This window comes from Xyrauchen texanus, chromosome 1 (assembly GCF_025860055.1).
Source record: "Xyrauchen texanus isolate HMW12.3.18 chromosome 1, RBS_HiC_50CHRs, whole genome shotgun sequence".
NCBI classification, from domain to species: domain Eukaryota; kingdom Metazoa; phylum Chordata; class Actinopteri; order Cypriniformes; family Catostomidae; genus Xyrauchen; species Xyrauchen texanus.
The window spans coordinates 197,957-222,745 of NC_068276.1; the positions used below are offsets into that span (position 1 = coordinate 197,957).

Genomic DNA, 24,789 nt, shown 5'->3' on the forward strand with positions numbered 1-24,789 from the left:
TCTGACATGGCGGCCTTTGTAAACAATGTAATATTACATTCCTCTACATTTGCATCTTCAGTTATTCTTACTTGTTCAGTTTTCTTGTGGGGACAGTCTTTCACCCAATGAAATGTACACTGGCAAATAGCACATCTGGATCTCTTACCGAACTTATCAAGTGGATTATTCCCTGGTAATGGCTGCTTTAGTTGTCCAGTTTGGAAAGTTGCGCTCCATTTTCCTCTTAATTGTGTTCTTTGTTCTGTGAAAAACGCACGTCCTGATTCACTTGTATTCCGCTCAACGAGCCTGTCGTTTTCCCTCCGAAAATCCTTTTTAGGGCAGACTTCATGGATGGAAACTTCAACTCGGTGCAGGCCGTCAATGCTAGCTGTCTGCTTTTTTCGTCGAGACAGGCCATGTCTAATAGTTTAAAAGCCAGCACAGCATCAGGAAGCGTCATATTATACTTTTTAATGCGGTTGTATCGGTGTTCGAAATCAATAATATAGTCCTCCATGGAAACTGAACTATTCTTTGTTATGCCATCAAAATAGGAATAAGCTTCATATGCGCGATCCTTTTCCTCTTTGAGGAACACGCCGTCCAGCTTTGTCATTAACGTTTCCATACCGTTATCACTGTCCAAATCCTCCGCAGGTATTTCCATCGCCGTTTCACGGGCTCTTCCCTCAAGCCCCAAGGCGACAGCAAGGGCTTGCTTCTTTTTGGCGAGGTCGGTAACGCGCGTCCAGATATTAACTTCATTTTTCCAACACTCGTATGGTCGGGCTTCATCAAACTTCGGCAGAACTTTATAACTGGCTGCCATAATTGAACCGTCAGTCAGAGGAAGGGTAAAACTGAGCAATGATTTATTGAATAATCATAGTTGTGTCTTTAATAGTGACACAAATGTATGTTTGCTATCCTGAAGCTACACATGCAGGCTGCTATTTAAAGGAACAGTTCACCCAAAAATGAAAATTTACAGATAATTTACTCTTTCTTCATCAAAACAGAATTGAAGATTTTTAGGATTTAATTTCAGGCCTCCTTTAAACAATGCAAGTGAATGAACTCCATTTTCTGATGGTCCAAAATGCATATTTAGGGTGCATCAAAATAATCCACAGGACAGTCAACAAATAAAGTTCTTCTGAACACAAACGATTGATTATTTTTAGAAACAAAACAATACGTATATACTTTTTAACAATAAATGTTCACTTCCATACATGTTTGTGACATGCACTCATGAGAGGGATGACGTAAGCTCATTGGTAAGGTCATGTGTCAAGTGGAGGAGGAGTTCGGAACCGTGTCATTGTTTACATTTTGTATTTTTTAATATTATTATTTGGAAATTATTTTGTGTTTTATTTTAGTTTTGGACTGTTTTGGTTCGTGAACGGCGCTTGGTCTGTGGTCCGTGCAAGTTTCTCTTGTAAACAATGACACGGTTCATAACTCCTCCTCAACGTGACCTTCCCAACGGGTTTACCTTATCCCTCTCATGAGTGCATGTCACAGATATGTACGAAAGTGAACATTTGTAGTTCAAAAGTATATAAATATTGTTTTGTTTCTAAAAATAATCAATCTTTTGAAGAACTTTATTTGTCGACTGGAGTCAAGATTATTTTGATGCACCCTAAATATGCATTTTGGATATTGTATTTGGAATGTACTCTGGAAAGGAGTACATTCACTTGAATTGTTTAGAGGAGGAGGCCAAAATGAAATCTTGAAAATCTTAAATTCTGTTTTAAGAAAGAAACTCATATACATCTCAAACGGCCTCAGGGTGAGTAAATTATCAGCAAATTTTCATTTTGGGGTGAACTATTCTTTTAAAACTCAAATTAGATCTGATCTTTGATTTATTTTATTCTGCTTTTTACTGTAGGACACAGAGCCAGATGACATCCATGCCAAGGGGAAGATGGAGATCTTGAAAATCATTGAAGATGATGTTGCCACCATCCACTGAAATCCAAATCTAAGGTGCCAAGCTGTAGTACTAGAGGAGCATTGATTGTGTTGGATGATGTACATGACCTTCCCACTGCTGTTGCTCTCCTCTTTGGCTTAATTTATGCCCTCAATATGGACTAAAATACACTTTTGAAACCATTCAAAAAGTGTTTGTGTAATTGATGGATCAAGTTGAGAGGATTCACGGTTGTGACTTTTGGTTTAGGACTTTGGAGTATTGTTTATTGCTGCAGCATTTTTAGATTATTATTGTTACATCACTATGGCATTTTAAGAACAATTTTTGTTACTCCAGCTCTTTAAGAGCATTTGTTATTTGGAAATGTTCTTACATGTAACATATACTAAATCACATTTTGTACCTTTTAAATGTGCCATTTTTCAGAATGCCAATAAATACATTCTGTAATGATGACAAAATCTTGTTTTTTTGTATTTACAGTATGGTTTGTACTCTTAAATGATGTGAGGAGCATACACAAATCTGGGTGAGAATCTGGATGTAAGATTTAAAACTATAAATTAGAAGGGAAAAAGGTAGTTGACTCAACTTAAAAAAGTAAAGCAACTGGCTGCAAAGCATTTTTGAGTTTACTGAACTTTAGGACTATGTAGTTGTGCCAACTCATTTTTTAAAGTTAGACTGGTAGTTCACTCAACCCCTTATTCCTCTTTCAAAAAACTTATAGTACTTATTGAGGTATGTAGACTTAACTTAAACCGGTAGTTTTAGTGAACTTTCATGTATGATTTGGCACAACTTCAACCACTGAAGTTGAATAAATTCAAAAATGCTTTGCAGCCAGTTGCTTTATTTTTTTAAGTTAACTCAACTTTTTATTTTTTACAGTGCACCTATTAATTTAAATACATATTTAACATGAAGTTACCATACCATTGTTCTTAGCAGTGTACTCTACACCATGCCAACAAGAAACTGAAATTATTACTCAATTGCATGAACTGTATATAAATGTAATTCATTTTAGAGATCGGGTACATGCATTTTGCATAAATTCACAGTATGCCCACCTCTTCAGACAGGACTACACCACTGACTCTTGAGTACATTCACGCTAAAATAACATATCTAAAGATGACATTTCTTATAATTGTGTGTAATTGTTGTTAAAAAGTGATAAAGAAATTAGTTAACCATGGTTTTACTTAAGTATTATTGTACAGTAACTACTGTAATATTGTAGTGGTAACTATGGTTTAACTAAATATCATGGTTAAACTAGTGTTACTGTAGTGAAATGGTAAATTTTTGTAAGGGTAAACATTTTTTGTTTAGGCTAAAAAAAAAGTATGACTTGAATAATGACTAAAAGTGTTATTTTAAATTACCAATTTTATCGCAAGTATTAAAAAAAATTATAATTATACTAACAAAAGTATTGGTATTGGTATTAGTATCTGTATCGACGATATTGGACTTGAAAATATTGGTATCGGATCAAAAAGTAAACAAGAGGTATCACCCATCCCGTCTGGTAGCAAATGACATGCACTTTGGATCACATCATTAGTATAAATGTTTTCCATTTGAAAGGACTAAATATTAAATGAAACAAATGACAATAAATGCAAAGTAATCTCTTCAGTAATCAAAATACTTTTAAAATGTAACTGTATTCTAATTACCAATGATTTAAATTGTAACTGTAGTGGAATACAGTTACTTATATTTTGTCATTTAAATGCGTATTCTCATTACACTTATGATACGAGATATCCTGGAAGTGTCAAGATGTGTTTGCTGAATCGGATCTGTGCAGATACGCCATTTAGACCAATCCATAACAGTGCGAGTAATGCATGTACAATAAACTGGCTTTCAAGGATGTATACCTTGTCATTATGTTAAACACAGGCAAACAATTGGGGTAAATTCTGTAATGTGACACTATATATTTTGCGTTCATTTTTCTCAACAAAAATTGTTTCCTAACCAGTTTTTCATGACATTTGAAGTATCAACGTAGAGTTTATGTGCTAGAGTTAAACGGAAAATTATGTTGAAACTTTGTTTTTATTTGCATTTCCATCAGCTATATCTGTAAACGTTTTGATGCACGACACCTTTTGTCACAAAAAAACCCTTGGATGGACAGGAGGTTCTCTACATAGAACTCTGTGTCTCTCGCATAATTGGTGCTTATTTTTGGCAAACTATTACCCGCACACACACACATCATCAACAAGTCTCGTTCAACAGGTATATTTCCAAACACATTCAAGCAGGCTTGAGTAACCCCACTGGTGAAAAAAAATCAACTAATTCGACACGGTAGTTGATAACTACAGACCGGTATCTCTCCTACCTTTCCTTGTGAAAATTCTTGAGAGGGACAACCTACTCAACAGACATCAGTCTGATTTCAAAAAAGGACACTCAATGGAGACTGCCCTCTTGTCAGTACCTGAACCCCTGTGACTGGTGAGAGCTAACTCCAAATCATCTGTCCTCATCCTCCTTGACTTGTCTGATGGTTTCAACACTGTGAACCACCAGATTCTCCTGCCCACTCTCTCTGACCTGGGCATCACAGGAACTGCACTTTGATGGTTTGAGTCATACCTCACAACCAGATCCTTCAAGGTCTGCTGGAGAGGAGAGGTTTCCAAGTCACACCAGCTGATCAAAAGTGTTCCTCAGGGATAAGTGCTTGGACCCCTCCTCTACGCTACATCATACAGTCCTATCATTAAGTCACATGGCTTCTCCTACCCCTGTCACACAGATGATATGCAGCTCTACCTGTTGTTCCAACCTGACAACCCTACCATCTCAGCTTGTAGCCCGGTCTGCCTCTCCAAGATCACAGTCTGGATGAAGGAATATCCACCTACAGTTCAACCTTGCCAAGACAGACCTTCTCTTGATACAAGCCAACCCGTTTGTTGACCACAACCTCTCTATTAATCTTGGTTCAACTATGCTAACACCAACCAAGACAGCCCAAATCTGGGTGGGGTAGCTCAGCGAGTAAAGATGCTGACTACCAACCCTGGAGTCATGAGTTCAAATCCAGGGCATGCTTAGCCAGCCAGGTCTCCTAAGCATTCAGTTGTTTTAATTTTGCACTTTTCCTTTGTAATGAATTCTATTTTTTTACAATTTCACAGCTTCGCATCATAAAACCGTTAATAAATAGAAACACGTCAAATTGCCCCCATCTGGTGGTAAAAAAATTCATACATTGCAGAAGTGAAATAATTAGTAGAAAGGAATTTTGCCCCAAAATAAAAACAATATGTTATCATTATCTCACCCCTGGCCAAGAGGGAGCACAGACCTAGAGTGGGGTGGCGATACCGGGAGAACTTTATGAATGGCTCATGATCAAAATGTGTAAATATCGCATTGCTTTGCTTCAACATCTACACGTGTATAATAAATTAATTCTAAAACTCATGTTAGCATTCACTGAATTGTTTGTATTCAATATCAGACTGTTGTTTTGACATTTGTCAGTTTTCGATTCCTGTTCTATTTCAACCTATTACAGTTTCTGAGAATCTCTGGTTATTTTAACATAACATCCATTTTTAAATCAGTAATTGTTTAGGAAAAGTCAGTTACACATTTTTAAGAGCTATTCTCATTGTAGAGAATGAATCTGCATATAACATCAGGTATGCTGTATAATCATAAAAAGATACATGTCAAAAGTACAGGTGCTAACTGATTGAGGTGCCTTCTTGTGGTTATATTAAAACAAATCAATCTAGTCAAAAGAACACAATTCCAGTATAATTTTCACCAAATTGCCTTATAGTTAATTCATTTTATATCTTAATCTAATAGTTAATCTTATAATTAATACCAGATAACCTTGTGAGGAAATCTTATAAAGAATGGACTTTCAAGTTATATTCTGCAAATCTTAATCTCAAGAACAATAAGAGGATAAAACAATACGTACTATAAAACAATGTTCTGTAAAGTTTTAAAATCTCAAGAACAATATGAGGTTTATAATAAGCTCTTGCTTAATTTTCCTTCTTAAATGCTTTTACAAGAACCATAATTCATTGTATAAATCCATTTTTAAATCAGATTAAGTCTACTGTTTTGGTGATGGCTAGCAAAAAGTTGGATAAACATGTCCATGTCAAGTGACTTAGCTGTTCTAGCCTCAATGCTAATAATAATAATAATAATAATAATAATGTTCAGACTGAAAGATTAAATGTCAAAACATACCGTGAGGTCTGGGTGGGGATGTGCTTTTATAGCCTGAAGAACCTCTTCATCAGTGGTATCAACATCACCTCTTGTAATGTCATTAGAATCACTTTCCCCACTACATGAAGAACCTGAAGTGACAAAAATAATCATCACATTCACAGTTTAATTATGGACACATTGATGTGACTTTTCTTCCTGTATCTTTGTATGTTCTGTATTGCGATATTAATATTGTGTATGCTAAAGTGTGGGTTTGCTCTGTATTAGCAAATTAATATCATACACTGAGCAAAAGTGGATCACCCTTTTTAAATGAAATCAAATATGAGCACAAAAAAACAAGTAAATATTCATGGAACTCAGAAAAGGAAGCAACAGAATTTGACATACTATTGTGAGGTGAGGCAGGTGGTGCTCCAGACACTCCTGGATCACACTCATCTCCCACAACTTCCTGTTGTGAATGTGGACAGTCAACTGAAGTAGAAGCTGCAGTGACTGAATACAAAGAGACATGAGGTGTGAGGCTTTTCTCTATGTCTTTTGCTTTGTACACACTCTCTCTCTCTCTCTCTCTCTCTCTCTCTCTCTCTCAATTCAATTCAATTCAAATGAGCTTTATTGGCATGACAAATTGTACATTGTATTGCCAAAGCATTTATATGAGCATGAAAAATAACAGAGTAGAACAAATTCTGTATTGAACAAGTGTGGAAAAAATAATATATATATATATATATATATATATATATATATATATATATATATATATATATATATATATATATATATATATATAATTAACAGTGTGTATACTTTCAGTGGTGTGTGAGTGAGCGTGTGTGTGTGTGTGTAGTGTGGGTGTATTTGTGTGTGTGTGTGTGTGTGTGTGTGTGTGTGTGTGTGTGTGTGTGTGTGTGTGTGTGTGTGTGTGAGTGAGCGTGTGTGTGTGTGAGAGCATGTGTGTAGTGTGTGTGAGTGAGCGTGTGTGTGTAGTGTGTGTGTGTGTGTGTGTGTGTGTGTGTGTGTGTGTGTGTGTGTGTGTGTGTGTGTGAGACAGCATGTGTGTAGTGTGTGTGTGTGTGTGTGTGTGTGAGTGAGCGTGTGTGTGTGTGTGAGAGCATGTGTGTAGTGTGTGTGTGTGTGTGTGTGTGTGTGTGTGTGTAAATGGGCGCATCACTGTTTGGTCGACTCTTCCCTCTTTTTGTGGCAGGAATTGATGTATTTTGCTGCTAGTGAAATGCAGTCTCTTTGTTCACCAATTAAATATTGAGCTTGTGCATCATTCTTTTTGAAGTTGGGACAAATCATTTCAAATTTGGGAAAGAAGTGTTTTTCGAATTTCATTATAATTAGGGCAGGTGGTTAAGAAGTGCAGCTCTGTTTCTATTTGTCCTTGGTTACAGTACGGGCATAACCTGCCCTCTCTGGGCATCCAGCTCTGCCTATATCTGCCCTCCTCTATCATCAGGCTGTGGTCGCTCAGTCTGTACCTCGTCATGTTTTTCCTCATTTTGTGGTCTCTGACTGTACTCTTTTTGTGTGGATGAGGGTGTCCGTGTCCTGAGGCTGATTATTGTTAGTCGTGTTAGTCTGTTTGTGGAGCCTCAGGACTAGCTGAATGAGGGGACTCTTCTCAGCGTTCATTTCATGGTTTTTAAGGGCTTTAAAATGATAAGATTTGGGGTCACTCAGTTTTAGATGTTTCCAAAATTTGATGGCTCATTTCTCAATGTGGATTAATAGAGGGTATTGGCCCTGCATGCATTGTTCGGTCTCAGGATACTCTTACAGAACTCTGTATGCAGGGCTTCAATCGGATTTCTGTCCCATTTGTCAAATTGGTGATTTAGGAGAGGACCCCAAACTTCACTGCCATATAATGCAATAGGTTCAATGACTGATTGGAATATTTTGAGCCAGATTCTGATTGGTATTTCAAATTGGATAGATTTTTTGATGGCATAGAAAGCCCTTCTTGCTTTCGCTTTCAGTTCATTCACGGCCAAGTTGAGGTTTCCGTTTGCACTGAATTTCACCCCAAGGTAAGTGTAGTTTGTAGTATGATCAATTTTGGTCATACCAAGGGTGAAACTGTATTTCTTTCCCTGACATCTGGGTCTTTTCTGGAACGTTAGTACTTTGGTTTTAGTTGGGTTAATGGTCAGGGCCCAGGTCTGACAGAACTGATGCAGGATGTCCAGGTTCTGCTGTAGACCCTCTTCTGTTGGAGACAGCAGGACCAGATCATCTGCATACAGCAGGAACTTTATACTGGAGTCTTGTAGTGTGAGGCCAGGAGCTGCTGATTGTTCTAGGAGATTTGCCAATTCATTAATGTAAATATTGAAGAGGTCAGCCGTGATAGTGGGCAGCCCTGTCTCACACCCCGCCCTTGAGTGAAGAACTCTGTTTGTTTATTGCCAATTTTAATAGCACATTTATTGTTTGAATACATCTGTCACGGTATTTAATCCTATGTCTCTTCCTTGTCTCGTGCCGTGTTCTTAGTGTGTGTTGTGTGGGTGCGTGAATGTGTGGGCGTGTTGTTTGTACCATGATTAGCGCTCTGCCGCAATCACTCCTCTCACCAGCTGTTACTCATTCCCATTCCCTTTAAATTCTCACCACTCTCTCATCTCCTTGTCAGATCGTTGTTTGTGATGTCCGGTGTTGTTCGCTCTTCAGAGTTCCAGTCCAGTTCTCTCGTTGTCCCTGTTTCGTGTCCTGTTTGCTGTTACCCGGATTCGCCGTGTCTGTTCAACACTTCTCTTCACTCTTCTCACCACGATCATCTGACCATTGGAGACTCTGCGCCACTAGACCATCACCCCGGACTTTTCCCCTATCTTCTCAATTTGACTGTCAATAAACTAATTGTCAACTTGCAACTTGCTTCCTAGCTTCATTACGTCACAACATCGTTTTTATGATGTTGTATGTTTTGCCCCTACACCAATTTCTGAAAGTTTAGACAGAAGGCCTTCATGCCAAATTGAATCAAAGGCCTTCTGGAAATCTACGAAGCAAGCAAATATTTTGGTTTTGTTTTGGTTGATGTATTTGTCAATCAGGGTATGTAGGGTGAAGATATGGTCTGATGTTCTAAAATTTGGTAAGAATCCAATTTGACTTTTGCTCAGGACATTGTGCTCTGTAAGGAAGTGAACGAGTCTCACAGATGCCTCTGTAATTGTTTGGATCTAATTTGTCTCCACTCTTGAATATGGGCGTTATGAGTCCTCTATTCCAGGTGTCAGGGAAAAGACCAACACTCAGAACCAAGTTGAACAGTTTCAGTAAGGCCAATCTTAATGTGTGCTGTGTGTTCTTCAGCATTTCATTGAGGATGCCATCTGGTCCATTTGCTTTTTTGATTTTTAGGGCCTGGATTTTGTCAATCAGTTCATTTTCTGTGATGGGGTAGTCTAATGGGTTTTGGTATTTACCAATTGTATGTTCCATATTGATCATTTTTTCATATATTTGAGTTTGTTCTGGGTTCATTTTTATTTCACTATAAAGTTGTTCAAATTGATTTTTCCAGATGTCTCCATTTTGTATGGCTGTTTGTTCATGTTGTTTTTTATTCAGGGAATTCCAATTGTCCCAGAAACTGTTTGAATGTATCGATTCTTCAATAGTTTTGAGCTGATTTTGTGTGCACTGTTCTCTCTTTGTTCTGAGTGTATTTTTATACTGTTTAAGTTCCTCACAATATTGATGGCGCAGATCTGCATCGTTTGGTTTTCTGTGTTTTTCATTTGATAATTGTCTTAATTTTTTCCTCATTGTTTTACAGTCTAAATCAAACCATTTTTCATTCTCTTGTTTGGTTCTCTTACGAGAGGTTCTCTCGTATTGCGTAAGCTAGCTTACGCTACGGGAAAGATTCATCTTTTCTGAGATATTGAAGCCAAAAAATTATCCTTAATTTTTGTATCCATTGTCAACGCAGTGCGGCAGCTGCAGACCTTGAGCGGGCTAGCTAGCGAGCTCATAGGTTGCTCTGTGGCAACTGCTGCAGCCTATAGACGAGCTTGGGCGAACTCGCATCCAATGAGAGGCGTCCGCGCGCTCACTGCATCAAAGCCCACCAAAATGGGCGTGACTAGAGTGCATATAAGAGTAGTTCGTAGGCTGGAACCCTGATTTTCATCTCTTCAGCAAAGCTCTTCGCATCGCTGACCTGGAAGCCGCGTCGCCGTTCGAGGGGCATCAAGCAAGCGTGGACAGCGCTAGAAGAAGCCGGCCGTCTCAGCCACCTACAGCCATCCTGCGAGCTACACCATCCGACGACGTATCCTTTTATTCAGCAAGCTAGTTCTCACGAACTATTCACAAAAGAGTACGAGCGTCTTTTTCAAGATGCGCCTCATGTCGTGCCCTTCTCAGCACAGGAGACCGCCACATCATCTGCGCTCTCTGCCTGGGACTGGGGCACGCAGAGCTCGCCCTCACTGAGGGCGAATGCGATTTCTGCGAGGAGCTACCGATGTCGACCCTGCGGGCTCGACTCGAAGCGCTCAAAGCAGAAACCGCCGCGCCGCCTTACCTTCAGCCGCGCAGAAAGAAGCGCCGCTCACAAAGGCTGCCGGAAACTGTGGTTGAAGCGACTGCCTCGCCGGAGCCTCTCCCTCGAGCATCGCTTTCACCCTCCCCGCCCCCCCGGGACGCGCAGTTGCCGTCTAGCGGCCGCACTGCTGCCATCTCGGATGACGAGGTGGAGGATAAGGGCCGCTGTTCCATCATGGCTTCGGACAGCGAGGAGTGGTCAGGCTCCCAAGCCTCCTCCTCGGCCCAGGAATCCAGCAGGACCCGCGCCGGAGTCGAAGGGGAGTTAACACGCCTCCTCACACAGGCTGTCGACCGCCTCGGGCTCGAGTGGTCACCGCCCCCTGAGCAGGCACCCAACAGACTCGACGGCTGCTTTCTTCAAAGCCATCGCCGCTCTACACCCGCGGCCCGGGCCGCTCCCTTCCTGCCGGAATTTCATATGGAGCTTGCAAAGTCGTGGAACGCTCCTTTTTCAGCCAGGACCCGTTCCCACATCTCCACCTCTCTCGCGTCGGTGGACGGCGCCACTGAGAGAGGCTACTCCTCCATCCCCCCGGTCGAGGACTCGGTAGCAGCACACCTTTGTCCGCCCTCCGTGAGATGGCGTTTCAAGCCTGTGTTCCCGTCTAAGGCCTGCAGAGCGACTTCCACCTATGTTGGCCGCACCTATTCCGCCGCCGGCCAAGCCGCATCTGCTCTGCACTCATGGCCGTTTTACAGATCCTACAAGCAGACCTTCTTCGGGAGTGGGATGAGAAAGGCAGGCACCCAGAGGCTGTTACTGATCTACGAAGCGCAACAGACCTCGCCCTTCGCGCTACCAAAGCTGCAGCCCAAGCTCTATGGAAGTGCATGGCCTCGCTGACTGTGACCGAGAGACACTTATGGCTAACACTAGCCGACATGGGAGAAGCAGAGCGCTCCACGTTCCTCAACGCACCGCGCTCTCCGACCGGTCTCTTCGGCTCCGCGGTGAGTGGCATTGTTGACCGCTTCTCAGAAGTCCAGAAAGCCACCCAAGCCATGAACCTCTTGCTGCCGCGTCGCGCTAGCTCCTCTGCAGGCCGCTCACGTGATCAGCCTCCTGCACGAGCCTCTTCACAGCGCCCAGTTCAACAAACTCAGACTTCTCAGCGTCGACAGGGTGGCCGCCCTCGATCGCGCTCAGACAGCTGCCGCAGACCGCCGCCCCCCCGCGGGCCTCGATTTAAGGTAATGCTGAAACCAGAGCAACCGAAGTCTTCCTAACTTTGTTGAACAAACGACGGCTCAGTCCCGCCGCGGCCGGACCACCGTCAAAGCTTTGCCCCCTGTCAGTCCCCTTCTCTCAGGCTACTACAGTGGTGAATTTAGCAGCCAACAAGCCGGTGACACTGCCCGCTTGCCTGCACTCAAACGCCGTTTTCACGGCGACCCAAATAAATCTTGTAAAGAGCAAACATGTCTTATGTGTAGAAAAAGTGCCCACAACCCAGTGTTCGCCCCTACACACAAGCATAACACATCCCGTGCCCCTATCAGAGCACGCTCTCATAAAGCGGTTACGAACCGCTCGAGCGTCAGAGTCAATGAAGGCGCCCACAAATGCGTGCGTGCGCCCATTCTCTGCCCGCTCTGTCACACGACCAGCCCTATGTGTAGAGAATGTGCCCGCAATCCAGTGTTCACTTCTGCACACAAGCACTGCATGTCTCGTGTCCCCACCAGAGCACGCTCACATAAAGCGGTTACGAACCGCTCGAGCGTCAGAGTCAATGAAGGCGCCCACAAATGCGTCGCGCGCCCATTCTCTGCCCGCTCTGTTACACGGCCAGCAAACATTCCTCTGTGTGTAAGTCCCGTGCCCATGACTATGCTTGCGCATCACGTAACAGATGTGACTCTTTCCCCATTCATTCCAATCGGAAGTCACTCACAAAACAGCCTGTTCATGCTGTCTGCGAGCAATCATGCATGAACACACTAAACGCGCTCACACATTTTGTTCACGCTCTGTGTGCGGCAATCAGAGCGAATTGGCCATTCACCCTCTAGCGTTACGCTTCAAAGCGTGGGAAGCTATTCCAGGGATATCCAAGTGGGTGTTAAGTACAATACAACAGGGCTATTTGCTACAGTTCGATCGCCGCCCTCCTCGCTTCAGAGCGCGCTCGAAACCACTGTGAACACGGAAGCAGCGTGCATGCTTCGTTCAGAAATAGCAAGCCTTCTGTGCAAAAGGGCCATAGAAAAAGTGCCACCCTCTCTGAGCGAGTCGGGCTTTACAGCCGTTATTTTCGTGTTCCCAAGAAAGACGGCGGCCTCAGACCCATATTAGATCTCAGGGTTTTGAACAAGGTGCTTGCAAAAGACCGTTCAAAATGCTTACAATCAGGAAACTCCTCGCGCATGTGCGCCAGGGGACTGGTTTATTTCTCTCGATCTGAAAGATGCATACTTTCAGATTCAGATAAATCCCGTCACAGGCCATTCTTGAGATTCGCCTTCGACGGCCAGGTTTATCAATACACCGTCCTTCCGTTCGGCCTGTCCTTAGCACCCCGTACTTTCACGAAGTGCATGGATGCGGCGCTCGCACCCCTGCGGAGTCAGGGTTTGCGAATTCTGAACTATTTGGACGACTGGCTGATTACAGCACTACAGCCCAGTCAGACCATTTCCTTCCTGGGAATAGAACTAGACTCCGTGGCAATGACGGCTCGCTTATCTACACAGCGCGCATGCCGTGTTCAGCGACTAGCCGCATCTTTTCAGATGAACAGCCTCACGCCTCTGAAGAAATTCCAGAGAGTGCTAGGTTACATGGCCTCAGCCGCAGCAGTACTTCACAGCTGGGTTTACTGCACATGCGCCCGCTTCAGCATTGGCTAAACACCCGCGCGTCTCGCCGGGCTTGGGCCACAGGCCGCCAGCCCATCAAGGTGACTCAGACCTGTATATCAGCTCTGCAGCCCTGGACAGTGGCCGAATGGTATCAGCGGGGAGTGACAATGGGAGCTGTAGCTCGCCGAAAAGTCATCTCGACAGACGCGTCCAACACGGGTTGGGGCGCGGTCTGCGAGGGCTCTCCGGTTTTCGGCCTATGGTCAGTTCAGGAAAAGCTCCTTCACATAAATTGTCTGGAAATGATAGCGGTCGAGTACGCACTCGTGCGCTTTCTCCCGGTCATTCAGGGTCACCACGTCCTGGTCTGTTCGGACAACAGATCTGTGGTATCCTACCTAAACCGTCAGGGCGGTGTCAGATCCAGGAACCTCTTCCATCTGACAAAACGCATACTGAGTTGGCCCCAGTGCCACCTGCGCTCGCTGAGGGCGACGCACGTGCCAGGCCACCTGAACGACGGCCCGGACAGACTGTCCAGAGACAATAATCCCCCAGGGGAATGGTCCCTGCACGCTCAAACAGTCCAGACATTATGGCACCTATTCGGCAGAGCAGAGATAGACCTCTTTGCGTCCAAAGAGAACTCTCACTGCCCAATACTTTTCTCGAAAAGCGAGGAGGCGCTGGCCCAGGACTGGCCCAGACGCCTGCTTTACGCCTTCCCTCCCGTCTCGCTATTGCCACAGGTAATGCAGAGGATCAGGAAACGCCTCACTCGGTGCTCCTCATAGCCCCGTGTTGGGAGAATCAGACATGGTTCCCGGAGCTTACGCAGCTGTCACTGACAGCGCCGTGGCCCATCCCAGTGAGAGCAGATCTCCTCTCTCAAGCTCGCGGCACAATCTGGCATCCCCACCCAGAGCGCTGGGCGCTGCATGCGTGGGTGATCAACGACTACCCGTCGCTCTGCCAGAAGGAGTAATAAACACCATCATACACGCTAGAGCCCCTTCCACGAGAAGACTCTATGCGTCAAAATGGTCTGTGTTCTCAAAATGGTGCACCGACAGAGACCTGGACATGTGGGGTGTCGTCGCTGCTCGTATTTCTACAAGAGCTGCTGGATAAGGGCAGATCCCCATCCATGCTCAAAGTGTATGTGGCGGCCGTTGCGGCGTTCGCTGAACCCCTGCACGGCCAGTCATGGGGTAAAACGAGCTGGTCATCCGCTTCCTCAGGGGAGCTAGAAGGATGAACCCCCGCGCCTCCATCGGTTCCTATCTGGGATCTTTCTATAGTTCTCGAAACTATGAAAGCCCCCCCTTTCGAACCACTTCAATCCGTGGATTTGAAATACCTTTCACTCAAAACCGTTTTTCTGACTGCCCTGTCATCAGTCAAACGTGTGGGAGACATTCACGCGCTGTCTGTCAGCGCTGCGTGTCTTGAGTTTGGACCAAGTGACTCCAAGGTCATTTTAAAGCCTAGACACGGCTATGTTCCCAAGGTGATCGGTACTCCTTTCAGAGCACAGGTCATTTCCCTATCGATAGCGAACGCGACGCCAATCTCCTTTGCCCGGTCAGAGCACTGAGATTGTATACTGCGCGCTCCGCTGCTTTCAGACGCTCCGAACAGCTTTTCGTTTCGTTCGGAGGGCGCACCAAAGGTCTCGCTGCCTCGAAACAGACACTTTCTAGATGGATAGTGGACGCTATTGCTGCTGCATACGCGTCAAAAGACCTGCCATGCCCGTTGGGCATTAGGGCTCACTCCAATAGAGGCATGGCATCCTCGTGGGCATGGTCCAGCGGGATTTCCATTCACGACATATGTGTGGCAGCGGGATGGACTTTCCCCTCCACCTTTGTCAGATTTTACAATATGGAAGTGCCCGCTCTGCAGGCAAAACTACTAGCGGTTTAATACGCTACAGCTCCCCTGGTGAGCTGCACTGATGGGTCACATTCCACACAGACCGGCACCGCCGCTCTGTCGTTCCCTTCCCACTATGTGCTTATGTATTACACAATCAATGACCCGCATTCTTGCCAGCCAAATATTATTTCCCCACTCATAAGGGCTCCCCGGTCCCCCTTAATTCCCTGGGGCTCATACAGTGGATGCTTGAGCGCACGGCGTTGACAATGGGTTCCCGTAGCGTAAGCTAGCTTACGCAATACGAGAGAACCTCTCGTGAAGAGAACGTATCGGTTACCTAACGTAACCTCGGTTCTCTCTAGATGAGGGAACGAGTATTGCGTAGCCGGCCGTGCTCGCACCACGAGCGACTTTTCACTTCAGTCAATGAAAACCAGGGTTCCAGCCTACGAACTACGCTTATATGCACTCTAGTCACGCCCATTTTGGCGGGCTTTGATGCAGTGAGCGCGCGGACGCCTCTCATTGGATGCGAGTTCGCCCAAGCTCGTCTATAGGCTGCAGCAGTTGCCACAGAGCAACCTATGAGCTCGCTAGCTAGCCCGCTCAAGGTCTGCAGCTGCCGCACTGCATTGACAATGGATACAAAAATTAAGGATAATTTTTTGGCTTCAATATCTCAGAAAAGATGAATCTTTCCTGTAGCGTAAGCTAGCTTACGCAATACTCGTTCCCTCATCTAGAGAGAACCGAGGTTACGTTAGGTAACCGATACGTTTTATGGTATTTCTTGGAGGATTTGAAGTTAGATATAGTTGCCAAATAATCAAATATATAATTGATGTTCTCCACGGCCAGATTTACACCATCTCCATCATGAGGATAAACTCTGCACAGGAAGTTGTTTATAAGTGAGCATACTTTTGGGTGCTCCATTGCTGTCACATATTTTTCTGTGCTGTTTTCCGCCCATCTGTATTTCTTTCTGATGTTGTACAGCTTACTGGGCTGTGAAGTTATGTTCAAATGTTTTGTCCTTTTTAGATACACAGTAATTTGGCTGTGATCGGATAGGGGTGTTAGTGGTCTGACCGTGAATGCTCTGAAAGAGAATAGATCTAAATCTGTGATCATGTAATCTACTGTTGAGCAACCATGAAATGAACTGTAGGTGTATCTCCCTAGAGAATCCCCCCTCACCCTGCCGTTGACGAGGTACAGACAGAGGCTTTGACAGAGCTCAATCAGAAGCTTCCCGTTTTTATTCACTTGGGCATCGGAATTAAATCTTGGGAAGTTTACAGTGTTTTGTGGGAAGTTTTGTCCAAAAATATGGTTATTCCCATTTTCTGTAGTGATGCTGTTCTGGCATTTAGATCCCCACAGATCAACACACTTCCCTGGGCCTGGAAGTGGTTGATTTGGCTGTGGAGAGATTCAAAGATGTTCTCATTATAGTAGGGAGATTCAGGGGGAGGAATATAAAGAGCACATAAGAACACGTCTTTTGTTGTTTGGATAAGTTGCTTGTTGATTTTGAGCCAGATATGAGATTCTTCTTTTTTAATTGTTTGGATGTAATTATCAATTTCTTGTTTGTGCCAGATTATGATGCCCCCTGAATCTCTCCCACGTGTGATTCTTTCGTGCTTTCTAGAGGACAGAGATGTTTCACAGTATCCTGAGGGACAAAGAGTGACTTTATCAGTTCTGCGCCAAGTTTCCTGTAGTATGATTATGTCCATGTTTGATATGTTTTTCTTAAAAGTTTTGGGTTTTGTTACCAAAACTGGATGAATTAATACCCTGAATATTCCACATTGTAATCGTCAATGATTTCATTTTGTCAAGTTTAACAATTCTACAATCTTAATAAAGCTCTAGAGTAATACAAACCTATGTCTAACATAGTATCAAAGTATACATGTGTAAACCAATTTTTTTTTCTTTGTCTTTTTTTGTTCTTTCTTCCCTCTCTCTCTCTCTGCACTTCTCTCTCTCTCTCTCTCTCTCTCTCTCTCTCTCTCGCTATATATATATATATATATATATATATATACGCATACATATACATACACATACACATATATACAGTATACCTATATATACACCCTCTGCTAGGTTGATGTGGCTCGGTCCTTTCAGGGCTGCAGCATAACTCAGCTGCTCCTGTTGCTCGGGCCGGTGGGAGTGTGGATGTGGACTGGGCCATTGTTCTGCTGAGATGCTGTTCCTCGCTGGAGCTGCTCTGGGTCTTCTGTGGTTGTGGTGCCAGGAGAAATGGTCCTGTGGTGCAGGGTATTGCTGATGGTGGTAGAGAGCAGGGTGTGGAGGTCCAGGCCGTGGGCGGTGGTGTCCAGGATGCAGATGCAAGGGGGGTAGGATGTGGGTGGCGAGGCCCAGGGCGGGGGGGTGGGGGTTCAGTGAGTTGGCGATAGGGTGCAGGTCTCAGGGTAGGGGTTGTAGTGTATGGCTCAGCTGAGTGTGGAGAGACGATGTTTTGTGGTGCTGCGTGAATAAACCGTCTCGCTTGCTGAGGGGTAGTGGGTGCTTTGGCGTTCTTTGGAAGGCTGCCAGGGGTTCGGCCCAGGGCCACATCTTTAAGGGTTTTTGCAAACATATGAACACTGTCTTTATGGAGGTGGACGTGGTCATGGAGGTGGTGGATGTCCAGTGTGGGAACATTTGGCATTCCAACACATCGGAGTGGTGGTGGTGTAGTGGTCTAAGCACCATAACTGGTAATCTGGTAATCAGAAGGATGCTGGTTCAAGACCCACAGCCACCACCATTGTGTCCTTGAGCAAGGCACTTAACTCCAGGTTGCTCTGGGGGGATTGTCCCTGTAATAAGGGCTCTGTAAGTCGCTTTGGATAAAAGCGTCTGCCAAATGCATAAATGTAAATGTATATGAGATGTCTGTGTTTACTCTGTGTATGGTGCAAGGATGGAAGTTTGATCTTGGTAGGATGGTGGAGATAACTACTTTTGAAGTTGGGAAGGTTTGTGTTGCTTTAATGGCCACCCCTGTCACTGATTCTGCCACTCACTCTTGTTGTGCCCTCAGGTCATTCGTGCCCACATGGATGATGATGTGGCTAGGTTCACCCAGATTTTCTTTGTTCAGTTGTTGTAGGGCATTATCTGTTTTTGGGCACCAGAGTTTTAATGTTTTGTGGCCAGGAAAGAGCTGTTTTTCATTTATGAATTTACCATTTGAATCAATTAGAATGATGATTTCTGTATTCAGTAGGGCATTTTCTTGCTCTTGGGGGCCTTCAGAGGCCTCTGCCTGTGACATTGGTGGTGGTGTTGCTGCTGGAGAGCTGGAGTTTGGTGTCATAGTGTGGGTTGCTGCTGCTGCTGTCTGGCTGGTGGGAGAGCTGGGCTGCTGCTGCTTGCAGGTGTGTGTGAGGCGCTCTGTCTGTTCTCTCGGGTGTTGTATTTCTCCCACTCTGAGCATCAGCACCTCCCTGACTGTTTTCAGTTCTTTACTCAGGGTCTCTTTGTCCTGCTGCAGATTTTGTATCTCTCCTCTTAACTCCTTAACACTAGCTTCAAAGTCTCCTGTGAGGTGACTGAGTTTATTTTCCAGGTGTTGTAAGCGCTCATTGGATGTTGCATAGGAGAGTGCTAGTTCCCTGAGCTCCACCAGCTCTACCTCTTGTAGGGAGAGACTGTTTCTGATCTGAGTGACAGACTGCTCCAGCTGTGAGTCGCCGTCATCGGTGTTAGGCTCCGGCCCCTCCCTTGAGCTCTGGGCTTCACTGTCTCCTGCAGCTCCCTGTGTTGGTTTCTCAGCATCTGCCAGAGCTTTTAGGCTGGTAAAGTTTGCATGGACAGAGCTGAGACATGCTTCAGTCCCCTGGATATTTAAAGTTAGAAATGCCTTGTTAGTGTCATTTTCTTTGTAAATTTGAATTTGTCTGCCATTACAGATGCCTAATTTTCTATAACTTTTGTAATATTGACAGATTATCTTGTGCCAAACATTACAGTCTGTGGTGTAGAGGAGCAGATTAGTGATGATGTCTCTGTCCCTTTTTGTGAAACATCTGCCATTAGAGTCTCTGGGTTGTTCTTCAGCAGGCTGTATTTAAAGGCTTTCTTGTCCTTTGCATTCTTGACAGTCTGAGGGTATGTGATTGATTGGGGGAGGGGCTCCCCTGCATTGCATTCCATTGTTTTGATTTGATTTTCTCTAACTGTCAATTTCCAACTGTCACTGTCAGACTGATGCTAGTTGTTTATGCTATTTTTATATTATTCAATATATTTAACTTGACCAAGAATTAACTTATTTTTCTTTAGTTCTGGTTCACTAATTTGCAACAGTCTTTTACAGTAAATGTAGTGTAGATGGAGAATCAGTCTTGCCTGTTTTTTTTTTTTTTTGGATGTGAATTGATTCCAGTATCTTCTGTTTTGTCCAGTTCTCCTCCTGATTGCACTGCCTTGGTGTTTCCCAGTTGCCTCAATATTAATATTAAGAGTTTCTCTTAATATTCCTCTTGCTTTTATCTTCGGTTTGATATACGTTTTGTTAGGTTTGCTTCACTCCAGAGGTTACATTTTTTAAAAGTTTCAGGAGCTCATCATGACCTGCTGCTCTCTCTCGCTCTCTCTCTCTCTCTCTCTCTCTCTCTCTCTCTCAATTCAATTAAATTCAGAAAGCTTTATTGGCATGACAAAAAAATACATTTTGTATTGCCAAAGCATCAAAACAACATAGAAAATGATTTAGAACATTTAGTACACAAAATAATAATACTGATAGCATAAAACAATAATAATAAAATAAACAAAGATTAATAAATAAAATAAAAAGGATTTAGAAATCTATATAAAAAAAAACAAAGGAACACTGAACATGGAATTGAACATTATATACATGTGTGTAGGTCTGATGCAGTGTGTTAGGCTGTGAGTGAGTGTGTGTTTATTGGATGTTTGCTGGTCTCTGGTTGTTCCTCAGGATGTGGCAAGATGCAACAAATTTTGCAGCTATATTTGAGCATTTGGCTTCTTCGCCAAGAATGAAACAGAGTTTTTGGGTTGGATTACAGGTGTTAAATTGGGGAAATATTTGATTAATTTTGGGGTAATAGTGGTCTCTGATGTGTTTATATTTTGGGCATTCTGTGTGGAAGTGCAGCTCGGTCTCCGTCACTCCCAGGATGCAGTGCGAGCAGAGCCTGTCCTCATGGGAGAGCCAGGTCTGTCTGCGCCGGCCCGTCTCCACGGCCAGACTGTGCTCGCTGAGTCTGTACATCGTCAGGGTTTTCCTGAGTTTCACATCACTCACTGTGCTCAGGTAGTTCGCAACAGTGTACTCTCGATTTAGTGCCGAATAACATTCCAGTTTGTGTTGGTTTTGAATGGTGTTTGTCCAGTGGGTGATGTACTTGTCTTGTTCTGTGTTGATAATTTGTGCGGGCCGAATGTGTGTGAGTGTGTGTGTGTGCTGAGGTGTGCTGATCTCTGCAGGAGACAGCTCAGTCAGTCTCAGCACCAGCTGGCACAGAGGACTCCTCGCTACGCTCAGCTCTTGGTGTTTTAGGGCTTTGTAATGGTATGTGTTGGGGTCGCTTGTTTTTAGGTGTTTCCAGAATTTGATGGCTCTTTTTTGGATGTTTAGAAGGAGAGGGTATTGGCCTAATTCTGCCCTGCATCCGTTGTTTGGTGTTTTTCTTTGGACTTTGAGAATTCGTTTACAGAAATATAGAGTTTCAATCGGATGTTTTTCCCAATTTGAAAAATCTAATTTGATAGAAGGACCCCACACTTCACTGCCATATAAAACAATTGGTTCAATTATTGATTTGAAAAGTTTGAGCCAAATTTGGATTGGGATGTCAATTTTGATTGATCTTTTTATGGCATAGAAAGCCCTTTGAGCTTTCTCTTTGAGTTCATTCACAGCCAAAGTAAAGTTGCCAGTTAGAGTTATTTTCAGGCCGAGGTAAGTGTATGTCTTTGTGCTCTCAATGGTTCTGTGTGATAGTGTGAATGTGTGTTTTGGTCCCTGAGATCTGGAGCGTTTCTGAAACATCATGACTCTAGTTTTCTGGAGGTTGACGGTCAGGGCCCAGGACTGACAGTAATCCTCCAGCAGATCCAGGCTGTCCTGAAGCCCCTCTTTAGTGGGCGACAGGAGAACCAGGTCATCTGCGTAGAGAAGATACTTGATCTCGGTGTCGTGTAGAGTGAGACCTTGAGAGGGAGCATGTTCTAATGTATCGGCTAATTGGTTGATGTAAATGTTGAAGAGGGTGGGGCTTAAACTGCAGCCCTGTCTCACTCCGCGCCCCTGGGGGAAAAATTTGGTTCTTTGGTTTCCAATTTTAACAGCGTATTGGCTGGTTGCGTACATCGATTTGATCAAATCATAGAATTTCCCCCCTATTCCACTGTCGATAAGTTTCAGGTATAATCCTTTGTGCCAGATTGAATCAAATGCTTTTTTGAAATCAATGAAACAAGCAAAAATGTGTTCTTTGTTTTGATGTACATATTTGTCAATTAGTGTTTGTAATGTAAAAATGTGGTCGGATGTGCGGCATTTTGGAAGAAAGCCAATTTGGCATTTACTCAAGGCATTGTGCTTCATAAGGAAGTGTAAAAGTCTGGAGTTTAAGATGCTGCAGTGAACCTTCCCCAGGTTACCGTTCACACAGATGCCTCGGTAGTTGTTGGGGTCTAATTTGTCTCCGTTCTTGTGGATGGGGCTGATGAGGCACACAGAACCTCATTGAACAGTTTCAGCATGGCCAGTTTGAAGCTTTGGTCTGTGTGTTTCAGCATCTCGTTCAGGATGCTGTCTACACCACAGGCTTTCTTGTGCTCAAGGACTTCTACTTTTTCTTCCAATTCTTTCATTGTTATGGGGAAATCTAAAGGGTTTTGATTTTCTTTAATTGATCTTTTCAAATGTCTAGTTTATTAATTATTTCATTTTGTTTATAATGTTGAATTTCAGTTGGGCTGTATAATTCTTGGAAGTGGTTTTTCCACTTCTCCCCGTCTTGAATTGCCAGAACCTCTTGGTTTGGTTTGTATAACAATTTCCATTTATCCCAAAATTTGTGTGAGTTTCTTCAAACTGGCTTTGCAAAAACTGTGCTTTTTTCCACCGGAGTGTGGCTTTGTATTGTTTTAATGCCTCACAATAAAGAAGGCGGAGGTCCGAATTATCTGGTTGTCTGTGTTTTTGGTTTGATACATTTCTGAGGTTTTTTCTCAAAGCCTTACAGTCCAAATCAAACCATTTGTCTGTATCTAAATATTTTTTCTTTGGTTTAACAATTGACAAATTACTTTTTTGTGCTGTTTTGTAGAATATGTTGTTTAAATCTTGTACTTCTTGATTGATGCCGAATTGATTTTTAGGGTATTCCTGTATTTGGAATGAATGTATGAGGGATTGTATTTCTGGAGATTCAACAGCAGTGCTGTAATTACTGGCACTGTTTTCAGTCCATTTGAATGACATTATTTTGTTCATTTGATATGGGGTCCTAATAGGTTTGGGTGATGTTTCAGATTGCTTTATATAGAGGATGATGTGACTGTGGTCTGAGAAAGGTTTTAGGGGTTTGACTGTGAATGCTCTCAGCTAGATCTGTGATGGTATAGTCTACAGTGCTGTTACCAAGAGCTGAGCTGTAGGTGTATCGGCCGAGCGAGTCTCCTCGCAGTCTTCCGTTGGCGATGTACAGAGCCAGTCCTCGGCAGAGCTGCAGAAGCTGCCGTCCGTGAGCGTTCACGGTTTCATCGCAGTTATGTCTGCTGGGGTAAGAAGGGTACAGGTCGTTATTGCCTGTGATGAATCTGGTACCGTGCGATTCTAAGAAATCTAATTCTTCTCTTGTTCTTGCATTTAAATCACCCATAAGCAGCACATTTCCCTGGGCCTGGAAATGGCTGATTTCTCTTTCTATGTTTTGGAAAGTTTCCTCTTGCAAATACGGAGACTCGAGGGGTGGAATGTAAATTGCACAAAGGAAAACAGGCTTAGATGCTGATATCATTCCTTTTTGTATTTTTAGCCACAGGTGGTGCTGTTCTCTTTTGATTAATTCTATGGACAGTTCAGATTTGATCCATATTATCATCCCTCCCGAGTCTCTCCCTTGTGTGACTGATGTGAGTTTGACTGACGGTAATATTATCTCTCTGTATCCTGCGGGACAGCCAGTGAACGCATCTCCTCTACACCAGGTTTCCTGTAAGACGATGACATCTAGGTCTTGAAGTTCTTTCATAAAATCAGAATTTCAACTTTTTAGGCCAAAGACTGAGGAGTTAAGACCTTGAATATTCCACGTAGAAAAACTAAGTGATTTCATCATAAACTTTTAAAATAATGTGTATGGTTTGTTTGCTATTTTGAGAAAAGCGAAATGATGCAAAATTACAATAGATTAAATTAAAACAATGAATGATGGAAGTAAAGTTATGTCAGGAACTCAAAACATTAACAATTCCATATTAAATGTACATTAATACCACAGATTAGGTAGGTGTGTGTTTTTTTTTTTTATTTAATTTATTTATTTATTTATTTTTTTACCACTGTCCACTGTGTGTTAGTAGGTGAGAGCAGATGATACTCAGCATGTGTTGGATGTCGTGGAGTTCAGCGTTAGCTCGGTCTGCTCCTCCGCTGACAGCTTGGGCGTAGCTCGGTCTGCCGGGCTCTGCTGTGGACGGGCTTCAGCTGCTGGAGCTGTGGGGCTGTTGTAGGACAGTCTGTAGGGATCCTATCTGGGTGCTGGTGCTCTGAGTGGTGCTCCACTCGGGGCTCTAGATGAGCTGTGGGCTGGGATGTAGTTTGCTGGAGTGTGTATCGATGGATTGACTGGGTTAGGGCTGGTTCTGCTCCACCTGGGGCTGGTCTGGTTGGTCCTGTTTAGAGTGACATCTTTGAGTCTCTTTGCGAGGATGTGTACCAGGTTCTTATAAAGGTGGACGTGGTCGTATAGACATTCAGTGTCCAGGTCTGTATGATGGGCCAAGTGGACGTTGGGCAGGAGGGCACAGTGTATGGAGATGCTGGAATAAATTGTATTTATTGTGTTGGGATGGAAATCTCTCCTCTGAAGTAAAGTGGACAGGATGATTTTGGAGTTGGGGAAAGTTTTTCTAGCTTTTTCCACCACAGCTCTGAGGGAGTCAGACACTCGGTCCTGCTGGCTCCGCAGGTCGTTGGTGCCCGTGTGGATTATGATGTGGCTGGGCCGGCCTAGCTGGGACTCTGTCAGGAGCTCCAGGGCTTTGTCAGTGGTGGGACACCAGAATTTAACTGCTCTGTGTTGGGGGAAACGTTTCTTTACATCGATGAATTT

At 43.7% G+C, this 24,789-nt stretch overlaps 1 protein-coding gene across 1 annotated transcript in view; it reads right to left on the reverse strand.

Moving 5' to 3' along the window:
• LOC127648178 (histone H3) overlaps positions 1-24,789 on the reverse strand; it is a 1,095,985-nt gene that overhangs the window by 26,186 nt on the left and 1,045,010 nt on the right. Inside the window, exon 11 of the mRNA XM_052132788.1 lies at positions 17,433-17,450. Within this exon, the coding sequence (XP_051988748.1) occupies positions 17,433-17,450 (18 nt within the window). The remainder of the gene's footprint in view (positions 1-17,432; positions 17,451-24,789) is intronic.